This window comes from Pan paniscus, chromosome 6 (assembly GCF_029289425.2).
Source record: "Pan paniscus chromosome 6, NHGRI_mPanPan1-v2.0_pri, whole genome shotgun sequence".
Taxonomy (NCBI): Eukaryota; Metazoa; Chordata; class Mammalia; order Primates; family Hominidae; genus Pan; species Pan paniscus.
In genome coordinates this window covers 27,348,032-27,368,156 of record NC_073255.2, presented here as the reverse complement: position 1 = coordinate 27,368,156, position 20,125 = coordinate 27,348,032, and the positions used below count along the sequence as shown (strand labels likewise).

General features: G+C 41.3%; 1 protein-coding gene across 1 annotated transcript in view; it reads left to right on the top strand.

The window, feature by feature from the left end:
• The first annotated feature begins 3,482 nt into the window (after nt 1–3,482).
• The window catches only part of STEAP1B (STEAP family member 1B), a 58,182-nt gene continuing 41,539 nt past the window's right edge, over nt 3,483–20,125 (top strand). The window contains 5 exon segments of the mRNA XM_063605634.1: nt 3,483–4,137; nt 5,206–5,320; nt 6,254–6,766; nt 7,360–7,465; nt 7,468–7,523. Of these exon segments, the coding sequence (XP_063461704.1) occupies nt 4,046–4,137; nt 5,206–5,320; nt 6,254–6,766; nt 7,360–7,465; nt 7,468–7,523 (882 nt within the window). The 5' untranslated portion in view covers nt 3,483–4,045.

The following is a 20,125-nucleotide window of genomic DNA, read 5'->3' as shown; positions in this document are numbered from 1 at the left end:
CTCACTGGCCGTTTGCTCCTCGAGTCCGCCTGCGTGTCCCTGCAAGGCTGGGCGCCCGCTCCCAGTCTTGGGAGGGGTGTAGCGGGTCGCAAGCCTTCTCGTGACCTGGACGGCGGCCCTCCTGGGCGAGCGCTGCTCAATTCTTCGCTTATGCGCGGCTCTGGGGCGCCCTGCCTTCCAGCCCAGCTGGGTTGTGGCCGGGCCGGGGGTTGGGGGGAGCCAGGGACTCAGAGGAAGCCTTTTCGCTAGGGGCTTAAGGTTGTGGTAGATTATTAAGTTTGTGCTCAGGTTGGATTTTGATGGCAAGTTTTTTAACGTGGCAAAGTCGCCAGAGTTTGCTGTGCATTGAGGAATGACTGGTGCACAGTACTTAAAATCGTGCTACTTCTCGTCTTCGGGTTTCCTGGTAACAGAGGTTTTCATTTTCAGTCCTTAGAACACTGGCCCTACTCTTTCAGGATCTGGGTGGGGTTCAGGTTCCCTCCAAAATAGTCAATCAAGGCTTTAAATATGTAATTCTGGTCAAATCCACTGGAAGGAGTTTGTAGACATAAATTTTTTGTACACTTCCAAATTTCTTACTTTGTTACTTTTGTAAAATACATTTCCCTCCACATCCTGACGTGTAATAAAAGGTTATTCATTTAACATGAATGTTAAGCACAGAGGGAAAGCAATGCTTAAAAAGAAAAACAGCACAGTGAAAAAAAAAAACCAAAAAACTCGACTTCACTTAGTTAAATGTAAAACAAGTGTGCACTTGAAAGTATAAAAGGTTGGAAATGCAGTGCAACCCACAATGTATTCCAGGCATTGGGTTTCTTCATATTCTCAACTGCGGGACATAAACATGAGTCAGTTGGGCTGTGCCAACATTTAGGAACACCAGGGCAGCCATCCTGGTACAGCAAAACAGCAGTCGCATTAGAAATGTGCTCCACTTTTTTAAAAGCGGGTGAAAGAGAACTTTGGGCCGAATTCTGGAGTTCCTAACATTTTAACACTAGGTTGTTTTCTGTTATTTTTCTTTTTATGAAAAGATTTTACTGTAGAACTTAAATTACATTTTGGTTAATGTCTGATGGAAACCAACAAATTTATTTGACTCATAGTTTATTTTCCTGGCTTATGGGCATAGAGTTGAGTGTGGGCCACACAGTCAACAAGCTTCCTCACTGTCATGGGCTTTTCCTTGGCTTTGCTCTTGAGTGTGGTCTCCTTACCATGCAGACAAATGGCTGGGTAACTCTCCAGGGCCACTCTGGTTTTCCACCCAGACTCTGTTTGTAGTGGCAATCAGTCAGCAAACACTGCCAACCTGCTAGCTACCCCAGGACTGGGTCTAGAAGACAGCGCTGAGCCTTTTCCTCTACTTCCCTTCCCATGCCACCATCTGCCTATAAAACTTTATCCTCATCTAGGATACATCGCTCTACCATGCAGTTGAAATGCCTGCCTTCTCTCCTAGACCTCAAGGTTTCTCAGAGCAGAGGCTTTATCTCATTTAACTTTGCATTCCTCCTGCCTTACATTGTTGTTCACAATATAGTTACTGAATTCATACTGAATAAATGTGGGTGGATTTGTTAGCATCCTTACCATCCTGCAACTCTCAAAGTTAAAAGATCTTCTAAACATAGTGAATTATTTCTTACATTTGATTATAGTAGGTGACACTTCCATTCCTAGCACCTCCCTCCCCCACCCCACAAACTATTATGTTGGTGATATGGTTTGGAGCTGTGTCTCCCCCTCAGATCTCATGTTGAAATGTAACCCCCAGTGCGGGAGCTGGGGTCTGGTGGGAGGTGATTGGACCATGGGAGCAGTTTCTCATGGTTTAACACCATCCCCCCTTGGTGCTGTTGTCACGTTAGTGCAGGGGTCCCCAACTCCCTGGCCGCAGACTGGTATCAGTCAGTGTCCTGTTAGGAACTGGGCTGCACAGCAGGAGGGGAGTGGCAGGCCAGCGAGCATTACTGCCTGAGCTCCACCTCCTGTCAGATGAACGGTGGCATTAGATTCTCCTAAGTGCATGAACCCTATTGCAAACTGCACATGCAAGGGATCTAGGTTGTGTGCTCCTTATGAGAATCTAACTATTGCCTGATGATCTGAGGTGGAACAGTTTCACCTCAAAACCCTATCCCCCTTCCCCTACTTGGAAAAATTGTCTTCCACAAAACCAGTCGCTGGTGCCAAAAAGGTTGGGGACCACTGCAATAATGTAAGACGCCTGCTCCCACTTCACCTTCCACCATGACTATGGTGGCCTCCCCAGAAGCAGATGTTGCCATGCTTCCTTTGCAGCCTATGGAACCATGAGCCAATTAAATCTCCTTTCTTTATAATAATTACCCAGTCGCAGGTATTTCTTTATAGCAGTGCGAGAACAGCCTAATACAGTTGGTTAAGTCACCAAATGACTTGGAATAATGCTCTTAAGGAGATAGAGTGTCATTTCCTCCAGAGGAACACATGAGTGTCATTTCTATTTTTCCTCTTTAATGTTGGTCACAGAGTTGGGTTCATAAATACTTGATGATTGGCATATGCTTTACTCAGAATTCTTTTACATGCCCGTGGTGAACACCCAAATCACACTAACTTAAACCAAAAAAAAAAGGGAATGTGTTGACTGTCTAACTGAAAAATTCAGAATCTAGTCTTAGGGACTCTAAATACTGAAATATGCCACCAGGACTCTTCTGTGTCTTTCTCTGCTTCTTGTTCTGCTTCCATGTTGGCTTTCTTCTTTTCTAATGAAAACATCTTCCTTCTTAGAGCATGGAGAAAAAAGCATGGCAGGCTTATACTGTGCTATCTTAACAAAATGTTAAAGACATCTCATCTCTCTCTTCCACTTCCATATATAAATATCAGAGAATGACCATGGTTTAAGTAGGTTCTGTGCCATCGCTAAGCCAATCAATGGGAGAAGAGGAAACTGATTGCCCAGGCCTGAGTCATATACCCACTTCTGTGACCAGGGAATGAGTGTTACTATTTTGCACAATCTCCCAAAATCACATTGGAGGGAGGAAGGGCATTTCTCCAAATGGAGGAAATGTTTTAAATCAGAAAAGAATGTGGGCAAACTAAAGCAATAGATATCTTCATCATGAATGTTCTGTAATTTTGAAATAGATAATATCTGGAAAATATTCCAAGAGTACCTCAACAAAGTAAATGTTGGTGTATGTAAAAGCAACTCGTTATTCTTTGTTATGGTTAAACCTTTAAAACTTAGAGAACGTTTTAAGAACAGTCATGTCTCTTCATGACAGGATACATTCTGAGAAATTCATTGTAAGGCGGGATTTCATTGTTGAGGAAACATCATAGAGTGTACTTACATAAACTTAGATGGTACAGCCTCCTACATACTTAGGCTAGATGGTATAGTCTATTGCTCCTAGGCTGCTAATCTGTATAGCATGTTACTGTGCTGAATACTGTGGGCAGTTGAAACACAATAGTAAGTATTTGTGTATCTGAACATAGAAAAGGTATAGTAAACATACATATATCGTATAAAAGATAAAAAAATTGTATATTTGTACAGGACGCTTACTATGAATGGAACTTGCAGAACTGGAAGTTGTTCTGGGTGAGTCAGTGAGTGAGTAGTGAGTGAATGTAAAGGCCTGGGACATTACTGTACACTACTGTAGACTTTATAAACGCTGTACACTAAGGCTACCCTACATTTATTGAAAATTTTTTTTCTTTAATAATACATTAACTTTAGCTTACTGTAACTCTTTTACTTTATTAACTTATTGTTTTTACTCTTTTGTAATAACACTTAGCTTAAAACATCGTCACATTGTACAGCCATGCAAAATATTTTCTTTGTTTATATACTTACTCCTTAAGCTTTTTTTCTATTTCTAATTTTTTTTTCTTTTTAGACTTTTTTGTTGAAACTAAGACACAAACACACACACATTAGCCTAGGCCTACCCAGGGTCAGGATCATCAGTATCAGTCTTCCACCTCTATATCTTGTCCCACTGGAAGGTCTTCAAGGGCAGTAACAGGCATGGAGCTGCCATCTTCTATGATAACAATGCCTTCTTCTGGAAGACCTCCTGAAGGACCTGCCTTTGGCCGTTTACAGTTAGCTCTTTTTTTGTAAGTAGAAGGAGTACACTTCACAATAATAATAAAAAGTATAGTATTGTAAATATTAGGCAATAGGAATTTTTTTGCTCCATTATACTCTTATGGGACCACTGTTATATATGCAGTCAGTCGTTGACCAAAATGTTATGTGACACATCACTGTATTTTAAACTATTCCTGGAAACAGCTTTCCACCTAAAAAAGTACTACACGTGGTCTAAAATTCAGAAACACTTGGGATATTTTCTGTCAATCAAATTGTTGTATATCTAATCTGTTTTTCTCATTGAATTTCATAAAGTGTAAATTAAAGATGTGTTCCTCTGGAAATAAATTCAGAACTAATAAAAACAATGAATAGTACTGTGACATATGTTTTCTTTCCCTAAAAAATGTTACACCAATCCTGGATGAGGATCTGTGAGTTTGCTAAGGAAAAGATTCTTTTATCAAGTGAGAAATTTGAAAAGTTGTTTTCCACAGGGTTGACCAGAAGACTGGGCACATCATTAATTCGGCACAACTCACCATTCCCACTGGAAACATACTAGCAATTCACATCTTCCAAACAAGGACCAACCTCTCACTCCAAAAGAAAAATGGTACTCTGAAAATACTGTTTCAGACTCCAGTGTCAACCCCAAAATTCTGTTAAACGTAAATCTTACATCAGCTACCTCCAGCCTCCATTGATGGCGTTATTACTCTCAATATAATGCATTCCTAATGATATTTGCCATTGAAAGGAGTTGGCTTTCCTCCAGATGGAAACCTGAAATTAAATCTTCCTAAAGTAAAAGGCAACATCTGACCCTTTGTAATCCATACAGGCACCTGGGTTATTCATTGAACAAATAAGTGGATAAAGAAGAGCAGTTACTGTTGATAAGAGGGCATTGGTTTGAAACTTACAGATTATAATATGAAGTTAAATGTATAAATCAGTCACTATTTCAATTTTTATTGTACTTTATCTGCCATTCTAGTCTTTAAGCAAGTAAATTTTTTATATTGTTACATCAAACATTCACATCATAAGTAGAATAGACATGAAAGTAATTATTTTTATTTTTACAGGTGGCTGAAGCCATACTATTTTATAGAATTAATGGAAAGCAGAAAAGACATCACAAACCAAGAAGAAATTTGGAAAATGAAGCCTAGGAGAAATTTAGAAGACAACGATTATTTGGTAAAATATTAATAATGACAATAATAAATAATAATTTATATCTTTAAACATAATTCGATGACATTCTGTATCTCCTAGTGTTATGAAAGTGATTTTTCACCCTAGTCTGCTGATATCTGGACTTGGATTACTGTCACTGATACTGTGAAGGACAGAGTAGCATATGTGAGAGAAATAGTACCTTCACTGATTGTCAGGGACTTAGCTGAATAACCTTGAATACGTTACTGAAAATCTGGGGTCTTAGTTTGTTTATACCATGAAAGCCTTGGACCAGATCATCCCCAAGGCCCTTCCAATTCTTTCTAACAGTCTATAGTTCTAAGTTAAAAAAAAAAAAGTCATCAATGTCCATATAACAGTAATTTTGTAAGCAAGCATTTTTGTCATAGACACAGTGGCAGCTTACCAAGAGATCATCTAGTACATTGACAATTCACTGTGTAACCAAATAAATCTACTTTTGGATAAGAATCACTTTTTCCACTTTTGGTCAAACACAGGATTAAGTGTTTCTTACTACATTTTTTGACTGAAAAAGTGGCAGAAATTTTGGTTCCAAACTTCCAAATTATCTCAATGGAAGTTTTAGCAGAAATTATTTATTTAATCTTAATAATTTTAATAGGGAAAAGTAATTAATAAATTACAAGCATTTACTTTATAAGAGTAACAATGTGCATAAAATGAAATAATTTCATTTTTCAAGTTAACTGTCTCACCTGTCTGAAGCATGTATTTCTTTTGTCCTAAAGACAAAAGTCTTTCAGTGCCACATAGACTATGCTATCTTCAACTAACCAGTATTCAAAAGCAAGATTCTGAATGCCCTTATTCAATGAGAAGCACAATGATTGAGCAATAAGTAATTAGTTCAAGAGATATCCCATTGTTTTGTTCAATTTTAAGATGTTAATTTTCTTTCCTTTGTAGCATAAGGACACGGGAGAGACCAGCATGCTAAAAAGACCTGTGCTTTTGCATTTGCACCAAACAGCCCATGCTGATGAATTTGACTGCCCTTCAGAACTTCAGCACACACAGGAACTCTTTCCACAGTGGCACTTGCCAATTAAAATAGCTGCTATTATAGCATCTCTGACTTTTCTTTACACTCTTCTGAGGGGAGTAATTCACCCTTTAGCAACTTCCCATCAACAATATTTTTATAAAATTCCAATCCTGGTCATCAACAAAGTCTTGCCAATGGTTTCCATCACTCTCTTGGCATTGGTTTACCTGCCAGGTGTGATAGCAGCAATTGTCCAACTTCATAATGGAACCAAGTATAAGAAGTTTCCACATTGGTTGGATAAATGGATGTTAACAAGAAACCAGTTTGGGCTTCTCAGTTTCTTTTTTGCTGTACTGCATGCAATTTATAGTCTGTCTTACCCAATGAGGCGATCCTACAGATACAAGTTGCTAAACTGGGCATATCAACAGGTAAGATGACAATGTTGACACTGTTACTAATAAAAAGTCTAAGTCACCTAACAAATTAATCATTTCTCATTGTAATATCAATACCCCAACCCTGTTGAACCTCTGTGTTGAAAAAGTCATCTATTTTAAAATTTTTGTTATAATTACACTAGGGCTTGGTTGTCAGTCGGTTTTATATTGTGAAATGTTTTTTAAGCTGAAAATAAGGTACAACTTTAGCAACATAAGAAACATTTTGTTCATGGACAAGGCCATATTTCAAACTTCTACCACCCTCACAAGATTACTTTTTAATATTGTTGTTCTTCTCCTTGTTTACCACATATGCATGCACATTACAGTTCTATCCAAGTAAACCATCAAATAATTATTAAAAAATTAATAGATTATGGAAATGTTTCATTCAAGAAAAAAAGTGATAGCTCCTATGTCATTTGTCTTAGAGGAATGCAAAAAAAAAAAAAAAGTCATAAATTTGTGGAGACCTGTTATCAGGGCTTCATAGTAGACACAGGGAAGAGTGTAGAAGGAGATTCACATTAAGGAAATAACTGTTGTTTGCATTTCTTCTTTCTTTATTTACCTTCTGGTAGGTCCAACATAATAAAGAAGATGCCTGGATTGAGCATGATGTTTGGAGAATGGAGATTTATGTGTCTCTGGGAATTGTGGGACTGGCAATACTGGCTCTGTTGGCTGTGAATCTATTCCATCTGTGAGTGACTCTTTGACATGGAGAGAATTTCACTATATTCAGGTAAATAATATATAAAATAACCCTAAGAGGTAAATCTTTTTGTGTTTATGATATAGAATATGTTGACTTCACCCCATAAAAAATAACAAATGTTTTTCAACAGCAAAGATCTTGTACTTGTTCCCGTTAATAATGTGCTCTCCTGTTGTTTTCCCTATTGCTTCTAATTAGGACAAGTGTTTCCTAGACATAAATAAAAGGCATTAAAATATTCTTTTTTTTTTTTTTTTTTTTTTTTGAGATGAAGTCTCGCTCTGTTGCCCATGCTGGAGTACAGTGGCACGATCTTGGCTCACTGCAACCTGCGCCTCCTGGGTTCAGGCGATTCTCCTGCCTCAGCCTCCTGAGTAGCTGGGATTACAGGCACCCATCACCATGTCCAGCTAATTTTTGTATTTTTAGTAGAGACAGGGTTTCACCATGTTAGCCAGGATGGTCTCGATCTCCTTACTTGTGATCTGCCCGCCTCGGCCTCCCAAAGTGCTGGGATTACAGACGTGAGCCACCGTGCCCGGCCTACCTATGGCTTTTGAGGGCAAATGGTGTCATCTCCACCTGAATCACTGAATCAGAAAAGAGGGGATGCTGAACAGAAATACTACATATATCCTCTATTCTACTTCACACTTCAGCTGCTTTCTTGGTCTTCTAAACATCCTCATATTACTGTCTCTATCTTCCTTTTCAAACAGAACATAGCTGACAAATTAACTTCAGTAAAACTCAACTTGGATCATATGTTTTCTTTTCTCAAAATCTTCCCTAAATGGGTCCTCACACTTAAAAGGTAAGTCCTTAGTCCTTACCTGGCATTCACACTTTTCTATAATCTCAACCCAGATTCTTCTGGTCTAATCAACAATTTTATACCTCCCCAAAAAAGTCAATTTACTCACTTTCTTCCTAAAATGACTTTGACTCCATTGCCTTGTTCACATTGTTCACATTCTTTATTCACCAAGAATACCTTTTTTCTCTCTTCTTTCCTGTTCAAAGTCTACCCATTCTTCAAATGCAAGACAGAGTTTACTTCCATATAGATGTCTATAGTCATCCCAGCCTGAAGGAACTCCTTTCTCTCCCTTTCGCTCTCACGATATTTTTGTTGTATCATTCTTAAATAATGATGAACTGCTTTATTCTATTATGAATTCATATTTCAATAAGTAACACATATTATCTAGCCATCCATACTGCAAACTTCTTAAAGACAAGGACAATGGCTTATATTTCTTTTCATCCTGTGAGAGACATAGCTTGCATTTAATAAACATTTATTATATATCTGGATAATTACAGATATGAATATAGATATTAGTGTCACTATACTATGGCACTCAGTTTTAAAAAGAAACCTTCAACACACTAGCTTCAACCAAAGTCCACACCAGACAAGAGCTGTTCAGTAATTAGAAAGATACTCCAATTCTAAAACGATGTGCACTTACTACTACATATCTGCAGAAAATGAGTTGCTACTTTTCAAAATGAACGGAATTGCTGAAGCAATAATCTGGATTATTTTAGCCAACAGTTATATACTCCTACTTCAAGATAGCTATCTACAATGGTTAGATATATCACGTACTGCTATTTTGCTCTTAAAGGAGTTTGTTTGAACTGAAGCATAGTCAGCACAAATTACTTCTAGGAAACCATTTCTGAGAGAATTTGGCTCTTTACATCTTTGGCCAGAATTCCTTGAGTTTTGGCTTCCAGTCTGTATTTTGCTTTCCTGGTAGAAATGTGTACTCCTAGTATCTTGCTGGCAAGGATGCCTCTGCCAAAAGGAAATACACACTACTTTCTTCATGAAAGGACGGGAACACTCTCAGGTAGACTATTGGCATGTAGTCTAAGTGAAATGAGCCCACCCATCATTACAACCTTACCAAATATGTAAGACGCTTCCAAGTGTTGTGGATAAACACTCCTAGGTGTTGTGCATATACAAAATCATCCAGAAGTTACCCTAGAAAGGACGGTAATACAAAATAGTATGCATGTTCCAAGAGAATAATAATGTGTCATAAATAATTACAGAAGGTAGAGTTTTTTTGAGTTTGGAAAGCTCAGGAAAGGTTTCAAAAGGAAACGGATCTAACCAATGGATCATTTAGTAAACATGGACCATTTAGTAGAGTCCCACAAGAGACAGGACTAAAAATGACATATTCTAGGCCAATAGGATAGAAAAAGAGGGCTTACATAGAGGCATAATAAGTAAAATAAGGTAGGCAATTTGGAAATACACTAGAGAAAAGCTTTAAGATTCTGTATTTTATACTATAGACAATGGAGATTTTTGAGTTTTCAAGCACCAGCAAAATAGTGTTTTAATACCAAATTGAGATATAATTGTCAGTTTAAAAAAAAAAGTTTTCTAAAAATAAAATAAAATCACTAAAATAATTTTGAAGAAAAAGATAAATCAAAAAAGATCTTTTGGATTGTTTTCAAAAAGATAGAAAACATTCTTTTGGAATAGAAATTACTCATAGCTTGGAATGGAATTAATAAAGCTCAAAGTTAGATCATGAGTAGGAAGTATAGAATTCAAGCACTTTAGAGGCTGGACCGTGAAAGGTAACATTATAACTAAAATAATTCAGCACTTTTATTCACATTTAGTGCTTTTTTCCTGATTATAAAATAACCCAGATATACGGATAGGAAGAATCAATATCATGAAAATGGCCATACTGCCCAAGGTAATTTATAGATTCAATGACATTCCCATCAAGCTACCAATGACTTTCTTCACAGAATTGGAAAAAACTGCTTTAAACTTCATATGGAACCAAAAAAGAGCCCGCATTGCCTTTTGAGGGCTGTGAGGGAGAGCCTGTTCCAGGTCTGTCTCCTGGCTTCTAGTGATTGCTGACAACCTTCAGCGTTCCTAGATGCAGCCCCAGTCTCTGCCTTCACGGTCACATGCTGTTCACCTGTGTGCCTGTCCGTCTCTGTGTCCAAAATTCTCCTTTTTATAAGGAAACCAGTCCTGTGGGCTTGGGGCACACCCTGATGACTTCAGGTGAACTTGATCATCTGCAAAGACCCTGTCTCCCAGTAAGGTCACAGTCACAGGTACTTGGGCTTATGACTTCAACATCTTTTTGGAGGGCAGAATTCAACCCATAATGGTGCCCAATTATCAGACATATCAACTATGTTTCTTGAGGGTCTTATACCTTTTTCTATTGCTAAGGGGAGTCCATTTAATATAGTACTGTTTAAGTATGGTGCTTTGACCGTATTATGTTCTCTGAAAACTCATGGTCCATGAATGTTGTAACTACTAGTTACATTATTAGCTAGGACAGTGTCTTCCTTACTTGTACCAGGTAAATGAGGACTCCCAAAACAATCAATAGGAGGACAGACCCTAGGTCTTATGTTCTTTTGTGAAATCACGTGCAGGCGATGCTGCCTCTATGGCGAGAACTCGGGTTTCTGGTTTCTCCCTGCCTGGTTTGAATCTATTCTGAACAGCAGGTGTCGCTGTTGCCTGCTCTGTGACTCTTCATTCCCAGTAAAAAGCCTTGGGTAGAAGAGAACTTATCCAAGGGTACTGCATCCAGTCTTTGCAACTCCTAGTCATTTTTATGGCTTCTTCAACAATTTGATCTACGTGGGGACTTGTCCGTGGCAAGATGTAAGACCTTCCTGGCTTATTTCTAAGAGCCTTCTCAGCCTCCACCTTCATGTGCACTGGCTCAAAGGCTAGAAAACTGAGGGCTGCATGACTGGGGTGTAAGGGACAAGGTCTGTGCAGTTCAGGTCTGCAATTGCATATGTCCCCTGACTGCTTCTGCCTGCTGGGTGCCAGTCAGCAGTGGTTTCCTCTCAAGGGGCTGTTGGAATTATCATCTGTAGTGATGTGGCTCCTATGAAAACATGGCAGAACCTACCAAGAACTTTTGTTTCCATCTTCCCTTTTGTTAGGGCTGAGGTGTTTGTTTTAAATTCCCCACTGGGTCTGCATTTCAAAGTTGACTGTTTCACTTTGAAAGAAGGCCACAGTGCAACACAGCATGGGTGAGGATGACGGTAGGGTCCACTTATTCAAGCCCTTCTGATTCCCACTGTCCCTGGGCACTCAGCCTCGAGGGTGACTAGGTAGGGCAAGGGCACTCACCTTCTTCTGGCTCATAGACTGACAGATGGGAGGGAGGTATGTTGTTAAAGGTTGTGGCTCAGATGATAAAGCCCTTCCTCTTCTCCTTCCCCAAACACAGAATGCAGGGCTCCCGCAGGAAATCTGGGAAGGTATCCTCTGCCACACTGTGGGAAGGATAGGTGGGGCAGGGAAGAAGAGGAAACAGCATGTGCCCAGGCTAACAGGTCCTGGAGGCCATGTGGATGGGGCAGTTGCTCCTTGGGAGGGGGTGGAGTCAAGGGCCAGGAGAGAAGGGACTCGGAGGACTGGGACAATAGCCTGGCCACCTGTTTCAGATGTGGTTGGAGGTATGTGCAGCCACAGCAGTTTCTGGGGTGGCGTGTGGGGAGTAGTCACTTTTCAGATTCTCAGCCTCACAAATGGGTTAGAATGCCAGTCACCCTTTATTATGGGGTGGATGGGGTTTTCTGGGGGCAGTCCTGATTTCAATTATTCAGAGATACAGATGCTAATATAATTTGCTCAGTTTTATATTTTACTTGTATTCTTTTCTCTTTTGGAAAGGCAATATAGTAAATCTATGTGTGGATTTTTTTTTTCTTTTTTCTTTTTTTTTTTGGATGGAGTTTTGCTCTTGTTGCCTAGGCTGGAGTGCAATGGTGCGATCTTGGTTCATCGTAACCTCCGCCTCCCAGGTTCAAGTGATTTCCCCTGCCTCAGCCTCCAGAGTGCCTGGGATTACAGGCATGCATCACCATGCCTGGCTAATTTTATAATTTTAGTAGAGACAGGGTTTCTCCATGTTGGTCAGGCTGGTCTTGAACTCCCGACCTCAGGTGATGCACCCCCCCCCCCCCCCGCCCCCGCCATCCTCGGCATCCTAAAATGCTGGGATTACAGGCATGAGCCAACGCGCCCGGCATGTGTTTTAATTTCTATGCCTTTGCAAGACATTTTTTTTTTCAAACAAACACTCATGTAACTGAAACCTTTTATCTAACTATCAAGTCTTGATTTTTGTCATTAGGGTTAGACCTGTGATCATGGTGACATTTTAGAAAACTCTCCAGTGAATCAGATGTAAATTTCTCAGAGCAGAGATCACGTCCTCATCTTTATGTTTTTATTGTTTAGAAACAGGGTCTTGGTCTGTCACCCAGGCTGGAGTACAGTGGTGCGATCACAGCTCACTGCAGCCCCAAACTCCTGGGCTCACGCGATCCTTCTGCCTTGGTCTCCTAAAGTGCTGGGATTTCAGGCATGAGCCACTGCACCTGGCTGTGTCCTCATTTTTATACCCACATGGCTGAGGAAGAAATAATGGTGACTCTGTAAATAAATGGTAGTTTCTTGTTACCAAGAAGACTTTTCACCCTTTGTTTCCTTCTTTCCTCTATCTATGTGAAAAGACAAACCAATACTTGTTAGGATGTCTCTTAACATTTATAGTGACAGCCTTCATCATACCCTGGCCTTTAGGGTGGGGAGTACAGCTTTACGGACACCTTCCTGGGGAAAGCACTGAGTGAGCTGAGAAGGCTGAGCCAGGAGTCCGAGAGTGTGGGATGTCATCGTCCCCAGGGCAGCCTGAGTGAAGGCCCTGAAACAGGATCCACCAGGAAGGGCTAGTGGCCAGTGTGGCTAGAAAGGAAGGGAGGGAGCCCCTGAAGGACTTGCATGAGAGGGAGTGAGGGCAGTTGACATGTGGTTTAGCAGGATGACCCCTTGGCAGGGTGAAAGGTGGGCAGGAAGGGATGTGGAGATTGCCTGAGGTAGAGGGACAGGCACAGGAGAAGAGGAGAACTGGTCAGGACCAGAGGGGCTTTTCTGAAAACAAGTATCACTTCAGGAGGGAAGAATCAAGCTGTAGACTGCAGAAAAGTGAGTGGGTGAGGCCTGGAGAAGGGAGCATTTAGGAATCCCTCTGAGAGGGTTGGCATAGGAGGAAGTTTAAGGCGACAAAGCCAGGCTGGTTCAGAGGAGGTGCAAACGAGGATGAAGTAGAAGCAAAGGCCTCAGGGCCTTGTTTGCAATAACTCTCTTAAACTGTATTCTGCCTCTGGCTTTGGTCCTTTCATGAAAGGCCAGGCAGGTTTATTTGGCCTTCCAGACACAGAACTATACTCCACAGTGCCAATGGGATGTCTGGTCCTTTCTAGTCAGTTTCCTTCAGCGGCTGTTAGAAATTAGTGTTCTGTGAACGCAAGCGACTTTCTCTCTAAACCACCTCTAAGGCAGTGCCTCTAAGCCATGACTGTACAATGAAATCACCTGGGGAGCTTCAAAAAGCAACGATGTGTGCCCTTGCCCCTGGGATTCTGCTGTAATTGGTCTGAGGTGCAGAATGGGCACTGGGATTTTTATAAGCTCTCCAGGTAATCTTAATGTGCAACCGAGTTTGAGAACCACTGAGTGTGGCAGGCTTACGTATGCCAGGCAGTATACTAATAGCTGTGTACGTGTATTATCTCATTCAGGCCTCTTAACCGGTGGTTCTTAAAGTGCAGTCCCCAAACCAGCAGCATCAGCATCCTCTGGAAACCTGTTAGAAATGCAGTTCTTGGGTTCCTCTTGAATCAAACTCTGGGTTGGGCTCAGCAATCTATTTTAACAAGGGGAAGCCAGAGGCGGACTCATCTCCAGTTCAGAATCACTGACTTGAAGGAATTTCTCATGGTGGAATTTCACGCAAACTATGTAGAGAAATATACAGGCATACCTTGGACATATTGCTAGTTTGTTTCCAGGCTATTGAAATAAAGTGAGTTGCATGATTTTTTTGTTTCCCAGTGCATATAAAAGTTATATTTAGCTATTTGGGAGGCCAAGGTGAGAGAATCATTTGAAGTCAGGAGTTTGAGGCTGCAGTGAGCTATGATCATGCCACTGCACTCTAGCCTTAGCAACAGAGTGAGAACCTATCTCTAAAAAAATAAAAAAGTTGTTCATACTACACTATAGTCTATTAAGTGTACAATAACATCATGTCTAAAAAATGTACATATCTTAATTTAAAATACTTTATTGCTAAAAAAATGCTGATAATCATCTGAGCTTTCAGTGAGTCATCTTTTTGCTGGTGGAGGTCTTGCTTCAATGTTGATGGCTGCTGACTGATTAGAGTGGAGGTTGCTAAAGGCTAGGTGGCTGTGGCAATTTCTTAAAATAAGACAGTAATGAAGTTTGCCACATCGATGGGCTCTTCCTTTCAGGAAAGATTTCTCTGTGGCATGTGATGCTGTTTGATGGCATTTTACCCACAGTAGAATTTCTTTAAGAATTGGAATCAATCCTCTCAAATCCTGCTACTGCTTCATCAGCTAAGTTTATGTGATATTCTAAATCTTTTGTCATTGTAACAATCTTCACAGCATCTTCTCCAGGAATAGATTTCATCTCAAGAAACCACTTTCTTTGATCATCTATGAAAAGCAACTCCTCACTTGTTCAAGTTTTATCATGAAATTGCAGCAACTCAGTCACAGCTTCAGGCTGTACTCAGAATTCCAGTTCTCTTGCTGCTATTTCTATACATCTGCATTGACTTTTTCCACTGAAGTCTTGAACCCCTCAAAGTCATCCATGAGGACTGGAATCAACTTCTTCTAAACTCCTATGAATGTTGATAATGTTGATTTCTTTCCACAAATCACAAATATTTTTAATGGCATCTAAAATGGTAAATCTTTCCAGAAGATTCTCAATTGACTTTGCCCAGATCCATTAAGAGGAATCATTACCTATGGCATCTCTGGCCTTATAAAATATACTTCAAAAAATAAGACTTGAAAGTTGAAATGACTCCTTGATTTATGGGCTGCAGAATGAATATGGTATTAGCAGGTGTGAAAAACAAAACAAAACAAAACATTCCTCTCCTTGCATCTCCATCTGAGCTCTTGGGTGACCAGGTACATTGTCAATGAGGGTAATATTTTGAAAGACATCTTTATTATGAGCAGTAGGTCTCAACAGTGGGCCTAAAATGTGCAGTAAATCATGCTGTAAACAGATGTGTTGTCATCCAGGTTTTGTGCCATTTCTAGAGCACAGGCTGAGTAGATTTAGCATAATTCTGAAGGACCCCAGGATTTTCAGAATGATAAATGTGCATTTGCTTCCACTTACAGTCACCAGCTGCATTAACCCCTAACAAGAGTCAGCCTGTCCTTTGTAGCTTTGGAGGCAGGCATGAACTTCTCCTAGATGGCATCTTCCAAGAGGGCTATTTTTGTCTACATTGAAATTCTGCTTAGTGTAGCCACCTGCTTCAATGATCCTAGCTAGATATTCTGAGTAACTCACTACAGCTTCTCCATCAGTACTTGCTGCTTCACCTTGCACTTCTACGTTATGGAGATGGCATTTTTTGTTAAACCTCATGAACCAACCTGGTAGCTGCCAGCTTTTCTGCAGCTTCCTCACCTCTCTCAGCTTTCACAGACCTGAAGAGCCTTAGGGCCTTGCTCTGGATTAGGCTTTGGCTTAAGAGAATGTAGTGGCTAGTTTGATCTTCTAACAAACTTTGAGCGATCTTTGTTACTATTGTAACTGGGGACACCATGAATCACACCTGTATGAGACAGTGAACTTAATAAATGTTTGTTCTGACTGCTCCACTGACCAGCCATTTCGTGTCTCTCTGCCTCTCCCTATTCCAAGATCCAACACTGAAATTAGGCCAGTTAGTAACCCTAAATAGCCTCTCAGCCTTTAAGTGAAAGGCAGAGTTGTGGTATCCCAAAACAATTACAGTAGTAACATCAAAGATCACTGATGACAGATCACCATCACAGATACAATAATGATAATGAAAAATTTTGAAATATTGAATCACCAAAATGCGACAAGACATGAAGTGAGCACATGCTGAGAAAATGACACTAATAGACTTGCTTGACAGAGGCTTGCCACAAACATCCAATTTGTTAAAAAAAAAAACCAAAAACAAAATGCAATACTTGTAGCAGAAAACGAGGAATGCCTGTGTTGGGGACAGAAAGGCCAGCTCAGTGCCCCTTGAGTCATGCCCATAGGCAACTTCCACGTTTCCTGTTTTTGTAATCTGAGTAAAAATGAACGTATGCCTGTACCCCTCATCCATATGTGGAATAACGATCTGTTAAACATAGCAAAACAAAACACTGGCGATTTTTTTTTTCTTTTCTAAGATGACTTTTTCTCCCAGATGACAGAATGAGGAGGGTTAATTTTGTCCTGTATCCTCAGTGTGAGGTATAGAGTTGGTTGACATATTTTTCTAGACAGTTTGTTCTGCTTGGAAGAAGGTGACGTGGGCCAAAACTTCTCTCCCTACCGCTTTTCCATCCTGGTGAAACAAAGACTGTCCTAGAAGCATGGAAAGAAAATGCCCCATCCAGCTCTCAGAAACACCCAGAGCAAACCAAAGTTGGTGGGATGATGTGCTGGCGGCACAGATCTGGCAGTCAATGGACAAGGTGCACCTCATTTTATTTTTGGAAGCCCTACTTACAAATCTATTCCCAGGGACCTGAGACAAGATCCAGGGATGTCTCCCCAGTTCAAAGCCACTCATAAACTGCTGTTGACTTATGAAAGGCCTGAGGATTGCTAGTAGGAGTATGTGTAGGGTGGGGAGAGGTTGTGGATGACAGCATCCACAACTGTCAGAGCTGACCCCAGAGAGGCCCCACTCTGATTGAATATTGGCTGTCTGCAGCTTCCAGCTGCTCTCATTCTCTGGAGAATTGCCCTTGGCCAAATGGGATCCACTCACTTCCTTTGCCCATGAACAGCATCTGCCTCCCCCTGTGTGCCTGGGGGGCAGATTGGCCAGTGACTGAATGGCACAGGAATGCAGAACGCCAGGCTGCTGGCCCCAGTGTGGGTCTACTATGGTGCACTGTACAATGCTGGGATCCTGGGCTCTGGCTGGGAGATCTCCTTAGCTCTCCTCTCTGCCTATCCTTCTTCCCAGGGCTACCAGACTTAGCAAACCAACATAACTAAATCCAGTTAAACTTCAGATAGCCAACAAAATTTTGTGTATAAATATGACCCATAAACAACTTAGGCCATACTTGTGCTAAGAATTATTCGTTGGTTATCTAAAACTTAAATTTAATAGGGCATCCTGTATTTTATCTGGCAAATCTATGTGTGCCCCTTCTCCTGAGAGCATACCCCCAGTAAATCATTGGAACACGAAGCCCAGTCTCAAGCTCTGCTTCTGGGAACCCTTTCAGAAAGTGGGAGGTGATGGGCAGGAAAGGAAGACAGTTCGAGCCACTCAGTCCCGTTTGTTCAAAGCTACTTGGTGAGATGCCTGTACTCAGCTACCCTTGCAAGCAGGACTCTGGGAATCTGAGGACCAGACCCAGACATGGCTCTGCCTGGCCCCTGTGAGGAGCAGTCAGTTTCCAGAGAGAACACAGTGGCCACCCAGTCTCCCCAGAGCAGGATTCCGGCTTTCGTGGGTTTTACTTAATTAGGCATGAATCTTCATGGAAACACGTGCCAACAGACTTTGTTTTACTTACAGGATGCTTCCTCCCCACCCTCAAGGATTACAGGAAACTGCTGCTAATGTTACGTCATTGACTTTAGTCCTAAGAGCAATGATTTAGTTTCATTTCCTTGTCTTTCAACACAATCCTCTGGCTTTACGTGACTGTGTTCATCTGGGGAGCACCTGCAATGGCATAGCCCTCTAAGTGCACTGAAATGTAGACCTGTGATATGTCTGGCTTTATAAAGCAGACCGATACGTGAGTCTTGTGTGTTTTACAAAATAATTCATCACAGGGCACTATTTTCTGCCATCAGATGGTGCTTTTCAAACTCTAATGTGCAAACCAACCCAGGGATCTTGTTAAAGTACAGGTTCTGACTCTGTTGGACTATGGTGGGGCCTGATACTCTGCATTTCTGACAGCTCTCAGGTGATGCCAGGCATCAATACCATTCTCTTCTTGTAGAGGTAAAACCAGCCTCCAGGCTTCCCTTACAGAAGAGAAACTGGCTCTGGGGTCTGCTTTCTCTTCTGTAAGAAGAGGGCCAGCAAAAGGCCAGGGTCCTCAGGCACCCAGGGGTTAGCTAAAGGCACACAGGTAGTAATGGCAGGGCTCAGATTTGAATACAGGTGGTCTGGCTCCAGAGGTCTGTGCTCTTCACCATTAAATGTAAATGGGGAAGCTAAGGCTGGGTGGGCTGGACAGGTGTATATGTGAATTGACAGGACCTTGGGCCAAGGGACCCACAGAAACCCATAGCGGTGGTCACATCACCTGGATTCAAGGTCAGCCACTACTTGCACCAGCTTGAGGTATCACCTAACTTGTTTACATTACTGTGAAACGAGGACATCCAGTGACCTCCCCTCACAGAGCCTTTGGATGGATCTGTGGCATTCTGCACATCGAGTGCTTAACACTGAGCCTGTTAGTGAACACCTAAGTGGTAACCATTATGAACATAACCTCAGAGACAATTGCCCTTGTACAAGCAAGGCATGCACTGTGAAAGACTCATTGTGGTCCCATGGACAGAGAGCTGGACCTGGGCCAGGCTTCTGTTTCTTGAGTATGGGGCTTAAGTGCTTCTGTTCTGGCCTTACTGCTTCTAGAAGTCTGTGTAGGCATGCTGTAGCTGGCACCTATTAAAGATCATGGTTTCTAACGGGAGCTAGCATCATACCCTGAAGCCCAAACATAACAGCAACAAACCCGCTGCACCTAAAGGCACATCAGCACTGGGAAAACGGAGGGAAACACCATAGCATGATTGGGATAATTGTTTGGTATAGACAGTATGCCTGGAAAATTCAGCCTGGAGCCATTTTTCTCAATAGAGTGGATAGCTTAATGCTTTCATTACCTGCATCCTTATGGCAACTTTCCCTGTCTCTGAGCTTTTGCAGACTGAGTCTCCCTGGGGTGAGCTGTAAATTGCCATAAATTTAATCCATCTTGGCAGCCGGACATTGTCAGTACCCACCTTGAGCATGTGTCCTCACATTCTTGTCGCCTTTGTGGAATAACCACATCTTGATACAAGGCGCTGCCGCTCACAGACTGTGACTACAGTCTCAGAATAGTGTTGGTCCTCAGGAAGCAAATCACTTAAAGCTTTCAAAAGAAAGAAAAATGCTGTGTATGTGGGAAGACCTCACTTTTTACCTTTAGCCGAGAATGATATGTACAATTATGACTCTGTTTACGATTCTGTAGGATTTGGAACAGGATAAGGTTTGTTCTTGTTTTGTAAGTATAAAATAAGTTGTTGCTTAGAACAACCAAAAAAGTAGTCATTTAAAATGCTTTTCTAGATGTCCATTCAATAACCTTCCTTTCTAGAACAACACTGTATGACAGAACTTGCTGCAGTGATGGAGATGTCCTCTGTCTGCTCTGCCCAGCAGGGTTGACACTAGCCCAGGGTGGCTCTTGAGCACTGGAAAAGTGGCTTGTGTGGGTGAGGAGAGAATCTTTAAATTTTAGTT